Source organism: Polypterus senegalus, chromosome 8 (genome assembly GCF_016835505.1).
Source record: "Polypterus senegalus isolate Bchr_013 chromosome 8, ASM1683550v1, whole genome shotgun sequence".
Taxonomy (NCBI): Eukaryota; Metazoa; Chordata; class Cladistia; order Polypteriformes; family Polypteridae; genus Polypterus; species Polypterus senegalus.
In genome coordinates, this window is record NC_053161.1 from 163,323,692 (window position 1) to 163,340,563 (window position 16,872).

Consider the following 16,872-nt stretch of genomic DNA (forward strand, 5'->3'; position numbering starts at 1 on the left):
ATGCCTTTTAAACTGCCCAAAAAAATAGATTTGCCCTTGTCGAGGATATGGGGGCTCTGAAAAGAGCCGTTTTTTATTTCCCCTGAACTACTGTTGACACATACACGATCACTTCTTTTTCGGGGCTGCCTTTTTGACAGACTTGGGTTTGGCTACTTTAGGCTTAGAAGCTTTAGCCTTTTTAGGACTCTTTGCCGCCTTTTTGGGTTTTACAGCCGGCTTCACCTTTTTGGGACTCTTGGTGACTTTCTTAGGACTCTTGGTGGCTTTCTTGGCTGCAGCGGGCTTCTTTGCAGTCTTTTTGGCTGCTGTGGGTTTCTTCGCGGCAGGCTTCTTTACCTTTTTGGCGGCTGCGGCAGGCTTCTTTGCCGCTGGTTTCTTCGGGGCTGCCTTTTTCTTGCCTACTTTTTCCTTTGCCTCTGCCTGCTTCTTATTGATTTTAAAGGACCCGGAGGCGCCGGTACCCTTGGTCTGCACCAGAGAGCCTTTGCTAACCAAGCTTTTTACGGCCAGTTTTACGCGAGCGTTGTTCTTCTCCACATCGTAGCCGCCAGCGGAGAGAGCTTTCTTCAATCCGGCTAAAGACAGCCCATGGCGCTCCTTAGAAGCCGATACAGCCTTCACGATCAACTCTGACACGCTAGGGCCGGTCTTCTTTGGCTTAGAACTTTTCTTCTTCGGCGCCTTAGCTGGAGGAGCTTCTGGAGCGGTTTCTGCCATTTCAAACAGACACAATTCAAACGAATAAATCAGTCGAATTGAATAGCGAGCCCTGGCTCAGTCGCTTATATTACATTGGTGAGAACCGTGTAGACTCAACCATTTCTTTGCTCGGTCTACACAGACTGACAAGTGTGCTTTCTGCTTTCACAAAATCTCTTTTTTTAAATAATAAAAAGAGATGAATCAATACTACGAACTTGAGACATGTCGAGGGAAACTTGATTTTAACAGAGCACTTGCCGCAACTTAAATAGAAGGTGCCGCTATATGGTCAGAAAAAGAAATGACATCGCGGTAAACGACGGACTGTCACTCGTTTCAAGACGAACGCGAATTTCTTTGCAAATTCTCAGTGGATAAACCTTCTTTCACATTGAAAGCACAACGAACTAATAAGAGATAGGTCCATAATCGATGCCGTCAAGGGTTCATATCTTTTTTCGAGAAATCCACAGAAAATCTAAGTTCTTATCAGTTTAAAATTAACACACCCGTGGAAGTTATCTTTTCCCAATCGCTGTTAGGTTTCCCTGAAAGACACTTAAAAAAAAAGAAACTGCCATTCAAAAATCCAGGACGTAAAACTTTATTATAGCCTGCCCAATAAGAAATGTGTCATTTTAAGGATCTGGATTGCTTCGCTAAGATATCACATAACCTAAGCATAGAGGTTTAATTTCTACACATGAAAAAATGCATCTTTAGCAATGAAAGAATCTCAATATTCCGAATGATTTACTGTATATTCTAATGACGCTGACAAGCTGCATCAGTTAATGGTGAGTCACTGATTGTATAAGTTGACATTCCATCATGCAAGTGAGTAGCTTCAAAGCTAGCGGCAGGTGGGCCTTAAAGAAAGAAATGATAAATCTCAGAGACGTTTTGGGGAAGTTGTGGAAGGTGAGTCTCAAAGCTGAGATTCAGACCTGGAATGCTTGTTACAGTGTCAGTTCTGTGAAGGTAAACAGCCCAGAGACTGGTGCATCTTCACACAAGGTAGTTTGCCTTGTCAGTCACCATATTTAACAACTCTGTTGTACCGCATCACAACACAGCATTCAACATCCTTGCATCCAACATAGTGTACAACATCCTTGCTGTGCCACCTGACAACAAATTGCTTAAGACCCTTGTTGATGTGCCTTCTTCGCAGACTCACAGTTAAAGAGAAGATCAATCTGCTGTTTCGAGCAGTTGCGCAACATTTCAAGGATTTGGAAGTGGTCGCTGGGAACAGCAACTTCGAAGGGAGTGTTACGGTGTTGACAAGCTGTATCAGCTAGAGATGAGTCACCCATAGTGTAAGGTGAGATTCCATGATGCAAAATCATCTTCAAAATCAGCAACAACTGCGACTATTAAAAAAATAAAAAAGGCAAGCCTGCAATGTCGCAAATAGAATTCAATCTATTTCAGCAACTGCAAGAAGATAGCGAACCATCTAAAAGAGCCATGTAAAGAGAGAAAGAATCTGCTCTGGCACCTAATGTTACAATCCCATTTCCATTGTTATCTTTCTATTAAATTAGCTGTGCACTCTCACAATCTGGGAGAAATTTGAGGGGTAGATTGACCAATCGAAAAGACCACCTGAAGTGTTGGACCAAAATATAAAAAAAAACAACAACAACAAATAAAAAAATGACACCACCAACATGTGTGGGGTCAATGCTCAAAGCCAAATTTGGACCCAGTCTCCTAGAAGTATACCACTCATCAGTAACACAGTATAGCAGAGGAGTGCCGCTTGAATTCCACTATATTTTAAGATGTTCATGTGTAATTTAGGAATGAAGAACATATGATACTATACAATGCATTAATCTTCTGAAGTACAGTAAAAGGGTGAAAAAGAAAATAATATGAAAATCATGTTTGTTTCAATCATACACGTGAGGAATTTTGCCTGTGTGTTTGTATGACTTTGATGTACACCTCTAAATCTGTATTGCTTTATCAAAGGTCTGGGATACTTGTCTGGCTGACAGCAGGTTTAGTGGCACAGAGATCGAGGGTCACGCAGTGCAAGATATTTTGCATTTTCTCCCCTGTCCATGAGGATTTCCTCTCATAGTCTAAAGACATTCAGGTTTGGTGAACTACCATAGTTTAATTTGCTCTAGTGAACAGGTGTATATATGTTTATGCCATACAAAGGAATGACACACATCTCCAGGTGTTGTTTGTGTCTTGCGCTCAAAGATGGCTAGATTAAGCTCCAGCTGAACTGTGATCATGCTATGAATAAGTGGATTAGAAAAATGGATGGATGGAAAGATAACTTTGTGATCACTATTGCAGTTTTCTCCACTGTGCTGTGCTGGTCATGTCACTTAGAGACAGGCCCACTGAACCAACAAGCTGATTCATAAGGCAAGCTCAGTTATGGAATGCACTATCAACACACTGGGAGCAGCAGCAGGAGTGAGAATGAAGAAAAAACTGATGGCCATTAAGAACAATGCTGCACAACCTCTCTCTAACACACTATCATTAAGTCCTTTCAGCCAATAAACCATTCAGCAGATTTTTATCAAGTAAAGCTACTGGGGTTCCTTCACACTTGCGGCTATAGATTTCTGTGATGCCTCACTGTGACTGTCTTTTTATTTTAAGCCAAGTCCCAATTTTCCTTCTTTTTTGTAATTCTCGTGTGTAATGGGATGTGGGGTGGTTTGTTGTCTACTTGTCTATTAATCTGTGCACCTGCCATACTTGAAATATGACCAATCTACACCAGATAAGTCAAATGTTTGCAGCCAATCAAGACATTTAGGCTTGCAAGGCCCAGTTTGTATACTCTTGCTCTGGTTGCCCAAGAACAAGAAGAAAAAAAAAAATGATTATGACCAGACTGACTGCAAGGCATGATAGTGGGAAGCAGCGGACATTATCTTTGGCACTTCATCTTTTAAACATAAGATAAGCGATACAAACCAAAATCCTAACTACTCTTTGTGTAAACATTTAGCCAGCTGTTCACTCCTAATGGCTATCTTCCCTGCATGAAATGAGAAAGTTGTCTTTTGTATTTTTCAATGTTGAGTATATCCTACTTAACCAAACATATTTAGACCAATTGTCCAATCAACCTAACAAGCAGAATGTTGTGTGGCAGCACTGTATATTTGATTATCACATACCACCAATGAGCTGTATCTTCAAATGTATTAGTCCACTAGAAAAGACCAGGTTTATTCATATATTTGTGAATAAAATATGCAATATTCAGTCCTACATAATTTTAAACATATTCATCCCAGAGAGTTGTGTATAGGAAGCAATGCAGGCTTAAAGAAAGTTTGAGGTGTTTTTCTTTCATTTCTACCCTCCCTGCGTGTGTGTGTGTGTGTGTGTGTGTGTGTACAGAACCCACATAACCCACATCCAGGTGAAGTTTTGAAGAAAATGGCTAGCATTGCTATCACAGACCAATATACGGACACATTATTCAGAGCAAGGCCACTACTACTGCTTAGGTGAAGAAGTCAGGGATCTGTAAAATTTTATTTAACAGCATGCTGTAAGCAGAACTGTTAGTAATGCCCAATACTAGCTACCATATGAATATACATCCCATTAAAACATTCAGCTCCCGTTGAGAATACAACATTTCAATGGAAAATTGCTCGTCTGAATAAATGGGAGGCTCTGAAAAGAGCCATTGGTGTTTAGAAAAGGGTAGCTGAAGCAGATTGTTTGCTCTTTACGGGTTTCTCAGTCTTCTTGGGTAAAAGTACAACCTGAATGTTAGGCAATACGCCAGGGATGTCAAACTCCGGGCCTGGAGGGCCGCAGTGGCTACAGGTTTTCATTCTAACCCTTTCCCTAATCAGTGAGTAGTTTTCAACTACAAATTAACTCCTTTTCCCTTCATTTCAATAGCCCCGTTTTTAAGGATTCCGTCTTCTGAATTGATTTATTTCTTCATTAAATGACAGCCAAACAGAAATGAGATGTTAAACGAGCCAACAGATGACCAGCTAAACTGGGATTTCAATCTCCAACCAATTTCACTCCAACCAATCTCTAAATGAGAAACTGATTCTTGCAGTTAATTAAGCTTGTTATTTAATTCAATGGCTTGTTGCTGCTCTCATTCTGCCACTGCAGACATTTCCAAATCTGTTGATTTTTCTGTTTTTTCTAAGAACACCATCAAAATGTTTTGGTGACCTGAGAGATCAACCTTACTGAGACCTTCACCTATCTTTATTTTCAGATATTGTGTGATGGGCACAGGTGAGCTGGTCATATGGTGGCTTGTTTGATGTCTCACTATTGTTTGACTACTAATTAAGGAAAAAGAGACAACTAAGGGGCCTGAGTCAAGTTAATTAAAATGAAGGCAAAAGAAGTTAATTAGCAGTAAAAAAGGCTCACTAATGGTGAAGATGGTTAAAATGAAAACATGCAGCCACCGCAGCCCTCGAGGACTGGAGTTTGACACACGCGCAATACGCCACCTTGAGCGATAGTCACACCACCCAGCAACTTATTGTGCTCCTGCCAACTGCAGATAGCAAGGAATGATACTAGTTTTCTTGTTATCACGGGCAGCATTACCAGCCAACTCAAGAATTTCAGCAGTCAAGTACTCAAGCACAGAGGCCAAATAGACGGGTGCACCAGTGCCCACACGTTCAGCAAGATTACCCTTTCTCAGTAGACTGTGAACACGGCTGACGGGGAACTGCAAACCAGCTCAAGAAGAGCGAGTTTAGGCCTTAACACGAGTCTTTCCTCTTCTTGACATCTTATCTTAGCACTACAATTCCGAGTTATCAAATGTTTAAACTGGAATCTTTCTTCTCTCATGGAGGACTGAGGTAATGCCTCTCACACTCCTTCATCTCTGTGTTTTTAACTTGTCTCATGACAATCAGTTTTGGCTGTTTTGGGTAGGGGTTGTGTGAGTTCCTGTTGTTGAATTTTAGGATGGTTTAGGTGATTAGTCATCCAGTATTGCCTTTGGTCTTTTGTGTTTCTTGTATTGGCATTTATCATATTGGAGAATCTCTAGAAGAGTTTTGTTTGGGCAAGGTTTCTAGTTGGGTAAATAGTTTGAAAGAACTCTTCTGAACGAATGTTTGAAGTGGCTTGTGTTCTGCTTCTACAGAGGCCCTCTTGGCGCGCGACGTGCTGAACCAGCTTGACTGCTCGATTTGCATGTGTTGATTACGTCACCAAGGGGCGGTGAGTCCAAGACGTTGCGCTCCACCCCTGCAACAATTCAATTTAAAAAATGCAGCTCCAAAGAAAAGTAAAACGTGGCTTTTATATCGTTTCTTTGTACCTGTACACGTATACATATTTATTTTTTTTTATATAGCATGCCTCTTTTCCTGGATTTCATTGCACTGTCTTGCAGCAACACGTTGGCTCTTTTAAAAGCTTTGTTGTTTAAAGCACAACACGGGGCAAAAGGAGAGATTCTTTGAGCACAAAGGACCTTGTAGCCCTCAGTGAACGATGTTCATGATCTCACATTGTAAAATTAAAAACACATAGTGTTAGAAACAGAAAGCTATAGTGTCTTTTACAAAAAGCAACTCGAATGGGCAAATCCTGGAACACAAAAGAAATTACTAGAATTGCCTTCTCATATGGATTACTAAAATATTGTTCACTTTTCTCATCCCCTGCAAAGTTTATCTTTTGCGATTAAGGCCAACTAACTTTGTTTTGTCTCCCTTGAGGAGCTGATAACATTGATTGTATCCACCACGTGCTGACATTGTTTTAAAGCAGGTAGGAATACTGGATGCTAAAAAAAAAAAACAAAACTTAAAATATCCTTTTGAAAACAGTACCCCAATGTGCGCGCGCATTTTGCCCTATTCAAACACAACGGTCGAGTCTAAAAGGAGGGAAACGACTGCTCGCTTATGGTTGGTGGCGACGTGTAGCGTTTCTAATTTGCATGACTGTCTATAAAAAGAAAAGCCGAGACAGCTGCGACATTCTGATTTTGATCTGTGAAATCTACAACAATGCCGGAGCCGAAAGCTGCCCCTGCGCCCAAAAAGGGTTCGAAGAAGGCTGTTTCAAAGAGTCAGGCTAAGGGTGGGAAGAAACGCAGAAAGTCTAGGAAGGAAAGCTACTCCATCTACGTGTACAAAGTGCTGAAGCAAGTACACCCCGATACTGGTATCTCTTCTAAGGCGATGGGTATCATGAATTCGTTTGTGAACGATATCTTTGAGCGCATCGCAGGTGAGGCTTCCCGTTTAGCGCACTACAACAAACGCTCCACCATTTCTTCAAGGGAGATCCAGACCGCTGTGAGGCTGCTGCTGCCGGGTGAGCTTGCTAAGCATGCCGTGTCCGAGGGCACCAAGGCAGTCACCAAATACACCAGCTCTAAGTAAATGGTATAGTCGTACCAGAAACCAACGGCTCTTTTCAGAGCCACCCATTTTTTCTCTAAGAAAGGGCTCCATTTTCCTCCTAAGTAAATCTTTCGGTAGGCAGTATTTTGTGTGTGTATGTATTATGCTCGTGCTTTCCGTGTTTAGGAATATTTACATGTAAGTATTGTTTGGCTTAAGTCTTTACCCGAGGTTCAATTAGATAAATTTTGTTTTTGGGTTTCAAGGTTGAGTAGAGTTATGGTAAAGTGACTTGCTCATGGTCAATGTCGGGATTTAAAGTCAAATGCATTTTCTCTCCAAGGGGAATGTAAAACTCCATTGAATGCACGGCTCTATTTTGCTCACAAGCGTGGAAGATGGGTTTAATTTTTTCGTCTTTTAGCAATTTAAAACTGCTTGAAATTCCGTGTGTGTGAGAGAGAGAATAGGTAAACTACAAAGTAATGCATAATCTTGTAGGCTGTGTCAGGTTACCAGGAAAAGTTAACTTAAACGTGCATGCACAGCTTGCTGCCTGATTGCAGGATAAAGTGCATTATCTATTTTTCTAGGGTTTTAGTGGCACAGAAAGCCATTTTAAAATATAGTGTCACAAATCTGTTGCACCATCACTTGTGCTCCAAAATGAAAAGTAAAGTAAGTGGCTTACCTGTAGGTCTGACAGCATTTTGGTCACCTCTTTACTTCAAAAGTTAACAAAGGTGTCAGTTGGAGTTGAGCTGACACCTCTGCAGACACTATTACACGTGAAAAATGTCCAAAGGATTATTCACTTTAGGCTTGCAACCACAAACTGAACTGTTGCTGGATGTGATGGATAAACTAACACATCTGTAAGAAGACACTGGATCTGTAACTAAATTAAACTTGATCCAGTCACCAGATTATACTTTCTTATAAAACCAGTTTTATTTTTATTTTTTTTTTTGAGTCATAAACCTCTCATTGTCTGTATAGCAAAACGTTCACAAACCTTTGGCCTGAAAGCTCCTCTCCATAGAGTTTTTGAGCTGCCCCTGAGCTAATTCTATGATACCACTCAACTCCATACATCATACATTATCCTTGAGGTCTGGTATTGTAAACTGTTTATTTGTGCCAAGATAAAGCAGAACTCTAAATGTATACAGCCAATGTCTTCTGTGTTATGTTTGTCTGCTTCATTTGTCTTGTGTCCTATCTTTTATGTCTATATATATATATATATATATATATATATATATATATATATATATATATATATGGTTATTTTAAAATCCTTGTGTTTATCAATAAATTGTATTCTGTTTCTTAAGACGAGTGTAGAGAAACGTAAGGAAAATAAAGAGCCTAATCAAATTGTTTAATTACTTTCTGGCAATCCCAAAAGCAAAACTTATAATTACTTACCTGACTAATTAACATCCATTTATCAATTCTTTAACTCACGTCATGCACATTTCCTACCTCATACAAGCTATACCATATTTTGGGTGCAGCTAAAGAAAACTTTTTTTTTTAAATATGCACATAGTGAATTCAGAAAGAATTCAAACCCCTTCAATTTCTGCAAACATTATTGTGTTATAGAATTAATTTTAAATGAACACATTTGCAATTTTTGCCCATCAGTCTAAACTCTAACTCATGATGAGAAAATTAAAACATGTTTTCAAAAACGTTTGGAAATGTATTAAACATGCTAAATGGAAATCTCTCATTCATAAAAGTATTCAAACTCTTAATTCAGGACTTTGTAGAAGTCCCTGTAGCAACGATTATAGCCTTGAGTCATCATATGTAAGTCTCTACAAGCTTTGCACACCTGGATATGGGAAGTTTATATTTCATTCTTCCAGACCTCCATCAGATTGGATGAGAAGAATCTCTAAACTGCAATTTTGACGTCTCTCCACAGATACTCTAAGACAGGGGTGTGCAGTGTTGGTCCTGGAGAGTCTCAATAGCGGCAGGTTTTTGTTCCAACCCTGTATCTTAAACAATAAGTGCTTCATCAGCAATAATTGACTTCTCATTAAGTGACATTTTGATGCTTTATTTTAGTAGTCTTTGTTAAGACTCCCCACCTTTAATTGCTTATTTCAATCTTAAAGAGCTGCATTTACTGTTTAATGGCTCCTTATTAGCATTAATAATAATTCTTTGCATTTATATAACACTTTTCTCACTACTCAGGTTAAGGACCTTGCTCAAGGGCCCAACAGAGCAGAGTCCCTTTTGGCATTTATGGGATTTGAACCGCCAACCTCCTGATTGCCAGTGCAGATCCCTAGCCTCGGAGCCACCACTCCACCTAAGATGTGAATGACAAAGCAGCCAGCAGTTCTCCATCTAACTTGTTTCCATTTACATCTCTGTGGGTTCATCATGTACTGTGTTATGATTTAATAAAACACTTAATAGAAAAATGTGACAGACTTAAAATGAAACATTTTAGGCTTTAAATCATTTGGATGACATCCTCGGAAAGGAAAAAATCTATGATACAAGAACTTTACATTGCAAACTAGCAAGCCATAAAATTGAATAACATCTGAAATTGTCAAGGGTTGTTTTTTAATTAAGGAATTGGGTTTGAATGAAAACCTGTAGGCACTGCAGCTCTCAGGGACCGACATTGTCCACCCCTGCTCTAGGGGTTTAAGTCTGGGTTGTGGCTAGGCCACTCAACAGTTAGAGGCCTGTCCTCAAGCCACTCCAGCATTGCCTTTTGCTGGATGCTTCAGTTCATTGTCGTGCTTAGGTCACGTGCACTCTACAGTAGGTTTTCTTCCTGGATATCTTTGTATTAGGTAACATCCATCATTCAATCAATTCTGACCAGTCTCCTCATATTTGCTCTTGAGAAGCACCCCGATAGCATAATACTGCCCAAAGTGTTAAATATTGGTCTCGTCAGACCAGAGATTTTTGTTTTTTCCCCTCATGCTTTCAGAGTCCTATAGGAGCCATTTGACAAACTCCAAGTGGGCTCTCACATGCAGAATATGCTGACATGGTCATCCTTCTGACAGATTTACCCATCTCAGCAGAGGAAGTCTGTAGCTCTGTTAGAGTGAACATTGATATCGTGGTCACTTTTTTGCTCAGTTGCCCCATTTAGCAAAGCAGTCAACTCAGTAATGAGAATTTTAAGGAACATATGTTACAAGAGAGTGGGAAGATTGTAAAATGCAACAATAGTTAACTTCTAAACCTAACAACATTAACAGGCACAAACACTTAAACTATATTAAACACACAGGGAAACAGAGCAATGTCAACATAATAAAAGATGACTCTTGATCAATAAGAAAAAGGGAGTGGGAGGTCTTCAATTCAAAAAGTGACTCCCAAAATGGTTTTCATTTCCTGTTTATGATCTGCTCTGTTTAATCTGAAAGTAACTATATAGCAATATGTTAGCAAAAAACCTACATTTTGCACGTTTTGAACATAGGACTGGATTACTGACAATTAGATAATGCAACACCAGTAACCAGGATTTTTTTATGAATGTTTTTAAACATTTGATGATTGTTGGTAATTATAGGGTCCCTTTTTATCAGACACATTAAGATGCCTTGTCTCCACGAAAATACAAGATTGAAAAATTTTATTGATCACCACTAGTGAAAAGTCAAGTAAAATGACACCTTTTATTGGCTAACTAAAAAGATAAAAGGTGTCATTTTGCTTGAGTTTTAACTACATTAATAATGGCTAACATGGTACAACACCCTAGTACTATTTAATCACCACTACAAATTGTATGGCATAAGTAACACATAAAAAAAAAAAAAAAAATTCTGGATTGACTATTCCTTTAATCTTTATTGTCTAAGTGCTAAAATCACTTAACTCCCTCAATTTCTCTTGACACATAGCTCTTTTTAGGTCGTACTCGCACTAGGCACGTGTGTTCAGTACTGTGCTCAAGCCCGATTCTCCGCCTTGCCTTCTCTCCCGCTGGCCTGCGGTCACACTGCGCTTAACGATCGGGGCCCGGGAACACTTTCGTCATCACCATGCGACTTCGTAAAAAGCCAAAACAAGATCCGAATGCGAAGTTACAGCATGTATTTCAAAATGATTTTACTTGTTTTGTGGTTTTTTTGGAGTCGTGCAGGGCAGGATAACGCTCTACCCTCCTGCAAATTTATTGAGTGCGTAGCGCAGCGTTTTGCTATTAATCGTGCTGCACGTACCAGAAGATTTTTACGAAGACAAATGATGTTAAGGGAGGAATTTGCAGCTTTTCTTGCGAACTGCAATTCACGTTCATCTGTAAGGTGAGGATGACAGCATGTTTTAAACTCAAATGATATCGAATGAAATGAGAATTACACTATCTATATAGTAATAAAAAATGTTTCCTGTAATTATGACAATAGCACAAAAACGAATACGCTACTCCACCGTGTGCTTTGTTTTTCATGGTCTATATATATCTGGTCAAAAAATTAAAGGAACATTTTGAAAACACATCAGATCCCAATAGGGAAAAAATCATGCTGAATATCTCCACTGATGTGGACTGGGTAATGTGTTAGGAAAGAAAGGATGCCACATCATTTGATGGAAATGAAAATTATCAACCTACAGAGGGCTGAATTCAAAGACGCCCCGAAAATCAAAGAGAAAAAATTATGTGGCAGGTATGCTAGTCCATTTTGTCGAAATGTCATTGCAGCAACTCCAAATCATACCCAGGAGTTTGTATGGCCCCCACGTGCTTGTCTGTATGCCTGAAAACGTTTTTTTTTTGGGGTTTGGGAGATGGGTGGTGTTCGTAATGAGAAGACGGATGGTGTCCTGGGGGATTTCCTCCCAGATCTGGATCAGGGCATCACTGAGCTCCTGGACAGTCTGAGGAGTAACCTGGCAGTGTCGGATGGATGAAAACAAAATGTCACACCCAGAGGTGTTCTATTGGACTTTGGTCAGGTTTGCGTGGGGGCCAGTCAATGGTTTCAATTCCTTCCTTCATCCTCCAGGAACTGCCTGCATACTCTCGTCACATGAGGCCGGGCATTTTCATGCACTAGGAGGAACCTAGGAGCCACTGCACCAGCATAGGGTCTGACAATGGGTCCAAGGATTCATCCTGATACCTAATGGCAATCAAGGTGCTGTTGTCTAGCCTGTAAAGGTCTGTGCATCCCCCCATGGATATGCCTCCCCAGACCATCACCGACCCACCACCAAACCGGTCATGCTGAACGATGTTACAGGCAGCATAACATTCTCCACGGCTTCTCCAGACCTTTTCACGTCTGTCACATGTGCTCAGGGTGAACCTGCTCTTATCTGTGAAAAGCACAGGGCTCTTCTATGGCCCCATCCAGCTCTCCTCGAGAAACTGTCTATCTCCTGAAATCTCCTCCATTCCCTTGAGACTGTGCTGGGAGACACAGCAAACCTTCTGGCAACGGTACGTATTGATGTGCCAAGCTGGATGACCTGTGCAAGCTCTGTAGAGTTCAGGTATCGCCTCATGCTACCAGCAGTGACACTGACCACAGCCAAATGCAAAACGAGTGAAAAACAGTCCAAAAAGATGAGGATTGAAAAATGTCAGTGATCTCCACCTGCTAAACCATTCCTGTTTTGGGGGTCATCTCATTGTTGCCTCTCTAGTTTATCTGTTGTTAATTTCATGAATACCAAAGCAGCTGAAACTGATTAACAACACCCTCTGCTACTTAACTGACCAGGTCAATAGCCCAGAAGTTTAATTGACTTGATGCTATACTCTGACTAAAAAGTGTTAATTTAATTTTTTTGAGCAGTATATATATACATATACACACACACACACACATATATATATATATATATATATATATATATACATACACATATATACATATACACACACATATATATATATACATACATACATTGTTATGTTCCAGCCTTATTCCAAAATGGATTAAATTCATTTTTTTCTTCAGAATTCTACACACAACACCCCATAATGACTACGTGAAAAAAGTTTACTTGAGGTTTTTGCAAATTTATTAAAAATAAAAAAAATGGAGAAACAAATGTACATAAGTATTCAAAGCCTTTGCCATGCAGCTCAAAATTGAACTCAGGTGCATCCTGTTTCCCCTGATCATTGTTGAGATGTTTCAGCAGCTTAATTGGAGTCCACCTGTGGTAAATTCAGTTGATTGGACATGATTTGGAAAGGCACACACCTGTCTATAGAAGGTCCCACAGTTGACAGTTCATGTCAGAGCACAAACCAAGCATGAACTCAAAGGAATTGTCTGTAGACCTCCGACACAGGATTGTCTCGAGGCACAAATCTGGGGAAGGTTACAGAAAAATTTCTGCTGCTTTGAAGGTCCCAATGAGCACAGTGGCCTCCATCATCCGTAAGTGGAAGAAGTTCGAAACTACCAGGACTCTTCCTAGAGCTGGCTGGCCATCTAAAATGAGCAATCAAGGGTGAAGGGCCTTAGTCAGGGAGGTGACCAAGAACCCGATGGTCACTCTGTCAGAGCTCCAGAGGACCTCTGTGGAGAGAGGAGAACCTTCCAGAAGGACAACCATCTCTGCAGCAATCCACCAATCAGGCCTGTATGGTAGAGTGGCCAGATGGAAGCCACTCCTTAGTAAAAGGCACATGGCAGCCCGCCTGGAGTTTGCCAAAAGGCACCTGAAGGACTCTCAGACTATGAGCAACAAAATTCTCTGGTCTGATGAGACAAAGATTGAACTCTTTGGTGTGAATGCCAGGCATCACGTTTGGAGGAAACCAGGCACCGCTCATCACCAGGCCAATACCATCCCTACAGTGAAGCATGGTGGTGGCAGCATCATGCTGTGGGGATGTTTTTCAGCGGCAGGAACTGGGAGACTAGTCAGGATAAAGGGAAAGATGACTGCAGCAATGTACGGAGACATCCTGGATGAAAACCTGCTCCAGAGCGCTCTTGACCTCAGACTGGGGCGACAGTTCATCTTTCAGCAGGACAACGACCCTAAGCACACAGCCAAGATATCAAAGGAGTGGCTTCAGGACAACTCTGTGAATGTCCTTGAGTGGCCCAGCCAGAGCCCAGACTTGAATCCGATTGAACATCTCTGGAGAGATCTTAAAATGGCTGTGCACCGACGCTTCCCATCCAACCTGATGGATCTTGAGAGGTGCTGCAAAGCGGAATGGGCGAAACTGACCAAGGATAGGTGTGCCAAGCTTGTGGCATCATATTCAAAAAGACTTGAGGCTGTAATTGCTGCCAAAGGTGCATCAACAAAGTATTGAGCAAAGGCTGTGAATACTTATGTACATGGGATTTCTCAGTTTTTTTATTTTTAATAAATTTGCAAAAACCTCAAGTAAACTTTTTTCACATTGTCATTATGGGGTGTGGGTGTAGAATTCTGAGGAAAAAAATGAATTTAATCCATTTTAGAATAAGGCTGTAACATAACAAAATGTGGAAAAAGTGATGCACTGTATATATACACACACATATATATTTATATATACAGTAACGGCTCACTGCATGATAAAGGGCAGTGAATACACTTGACTTGATCATTTCTAGTTTTAATCCTCTTTCTCTGTACGTTTAGCATTCGCTTGCTCAGGGGGTGATGTGCTTGTTGCTTCCTGAGCAGCTTTTCTTTCCTCCACCCTAGTGGCCCGCTTCTTCTCTTCTTCTGTCGACATCTTTTCACATTAAATCTGAATAAGTTAGTGGTTGTGTTGCAATTACTTAGTACATTTTCTTTAATTTTTCACTTAAGTTGGCACTTTAGTCTTCGATCTGCCTCAAGAATGATTTAGGATATGAAAAGGTAGGGGAAGTGATGGCAAAGGTGGTAGGGATGTGAAAGGTGCCTGTATGCATGTGCCACATGGCTGCCCTGCTTGCCGCTGCCGAGAGTTGATTCTACAATAAAATAAAATAAAAATAAAAAGAGGAATAACCTTGGAGGTCAATCGTCACCACAAAAGTGTATAGTAGACATCACGTAGTATATGTGTACCAAATTTCAGGTCAATATGTCAAACGGTTTGCGAGCAACAGGTTGTTTAAAATCCTGGACAGACAAACGAACAGACACGGGAGCGTATTATAAATAAAGATAAAATGTGTATGTATATGTATATATAATGATATATACTCTTACATTAGATTGTAATATATATGATAATCCTTTTCTTAATGCCAGCAAAGCTAAGTAGCACAAGGGTTATAACTGGTTAATCATACATAATTAATAAAAAAATATGTTTAATGAGATTAGACCCTGTATTAATGAATTGACTTTAATCTGACACAAAATATTTGTCTGTTATATTGCATAATGAGTGAAAAACATTGTTTTAATTACTTATACTTTAAAATGCTGTAATGGTGTATGTATCAATTTAAATACAGTTTATGTAATTCTCCATTTTGCATCAGGAGCATCTGGATGCGACAGAGATGTGGCGTGTGGTGGGAGCATGTTCTAACCAGATGGACGGATTGTGAATGGAAAGAAAATTTTAGAATGAGGAAGACCACATTCTTGAAGCTGTGCAACATCCTCCATCCACACCTTCATAGAGAGACGACCACTTTCAGGAAAGCAGTACCTGTGGTGCAGCGTGTAGCAATATGTGTCTGGAGGCTGGCCACCAATGTTGAATTTAGAACTATCTCACATTTATTTGGAATTGGCCAATCTACAGCAGTCACTATTGCCAATCATGTTTCCTCCATAATTGTGGAGAAACTGCTTTCAGTTTACATCAAAACACCCTCTGCACATGATTTCAGAAACATTATTCAAGGTTTCCGAGATCAATGGGGTTTCCCACAATGTGGAGGAGCTATAGATGGAACCCATATTGGCATTTTAGCTCCACCTGAAAGCCCAGCAGACTACTACAACCCTAAAGGTTTCTATTCAGTCATCCTGCAGGGTGTGGTAGATCATAGGCTTTGTTTCTGGGACATTAATGTGGGTTGGCCGGGCAAAGTCCACGATGCCAGAGTGTTTGGTAATTCGTCATTGTACGAGAGGGGTCAGAGTGGTACCCTGTTTCCTAATATCACAGAGAGGTTTGGAGGAATAGATGTGCCAGTGGTAATGTTGGGGGATGCAGCTTATCCTCTGCTGCCATGGTTGATGAAACCATACCCTGAAAACCAACAAATGACACCTGCACAGCTCACCTTTAACAACCGGCTCAGTAAAGCAAGAATGACTGTTGAAAGGACATTTGGCCGTCTTAAGGGAAGATGGCGTTGCCTAAGGAAGAGGTATGATTGCCACATCAACAACATTAATAACATCATCGCAGCATGTTGCATACTGCACAATTTTTGTGAGATTAACAATGAGGAATATGATGACATTGATGTTCATGAAGAAAACGAGGCTCATGAATTGAGTCCCTATCAAGCAAATGCCATAGCAAATGCCTCAAGAGATGCCTTGTCTTTGTATTTTTCAAATCTGTAGAGATTACATCAGTTTAACAGTAACTGGTGCTACTTTAGCATATGCTCCAATGGTTTTGCATGGTTCACACACACATACTTTGTCATTTATTTTTAAGTCAACTGAGCTGGTAGAGTACATGCTAATGTACCAACCACTAACTTTTAGGCGAGTATCTGTTCCTACTTTTGATGTACCAGACTTGTTTTATTATATGTAAAGCATTTTTTTAAACTTTCTGTTCATGTTATGTTTATATTTTCTGAAAAGGAACATTTTTTGGCCTGATGCAGGCAATAAATTTATATTCATACTAAGAGCAGTATGTTCCTCATTG

At 40.3% G+C, this 16,872-nt stretch overlaps 3 protein-coding genes across 3 annotated transcripts; 2 read left to right on the forward strand and 1 right to left on the reverse strand.

Moving 5' to 3' along the window:
• Window positions 1–50: 50 nt before the first annotated feature.
• Window positions 51–745, reverse strand: LOC120533330 (histone H1-like). Its single transcript, XM_039760181.1, has one exon. It carries the CDS (start codon window positions 718–720, stop codon window positions 109–111), a length of 612 nt encoding a protein of 203 aa, XP_039616115.1. The 5' UTR covers window positions 721–745; the 3' UTR covers window positions 51–108.
• Window positions 746–6,580: 5,835 nt separating this feature from the next.
• LOC120533354 (histone H2B 5-like) lies at window positions 6,581–7,119 on the forward strand. Its single transcript, XM_039760209.1, has one exon. The coding sequence runs from the start codon at window positions 6,720–6,722 to the stop codon at window positions 7,095–7,097; it is 378 nt and encodes a 125-aa protein (XP_039616143.1). The 5' UTR covers window positions 6,581–6,719; the 3' UTR covers window positions 7,098–7,119.
• A 4,000-nt stretch (window positions 7,120–11,119) lies between these two features.
• Window positions 11,120–16,852, forward strand: LOC120533307 (protein ANTAGONIST OF LIKE HETEROCHROMATIN PROTEIN 1-like). Its single transcript, XM_039760138.1, has 2 exons — window positions 11,120–11,371; window positions 15,512–16,852. The coding sequence occupies exons 1-2, from the start codon at window positions 11,142–11,144 to the stop codon at window positions 16,554–16,556; spliced, it is 1,275 nt and encodes a 424-aa protein (XP_039616072.1). The 5' UTR covers window positions 11,120–11,141; the 3' UTR covers window positions 16,557–16,852.
• Window positions 16,853–16,872: the final 20 nt, after the last annotated feature.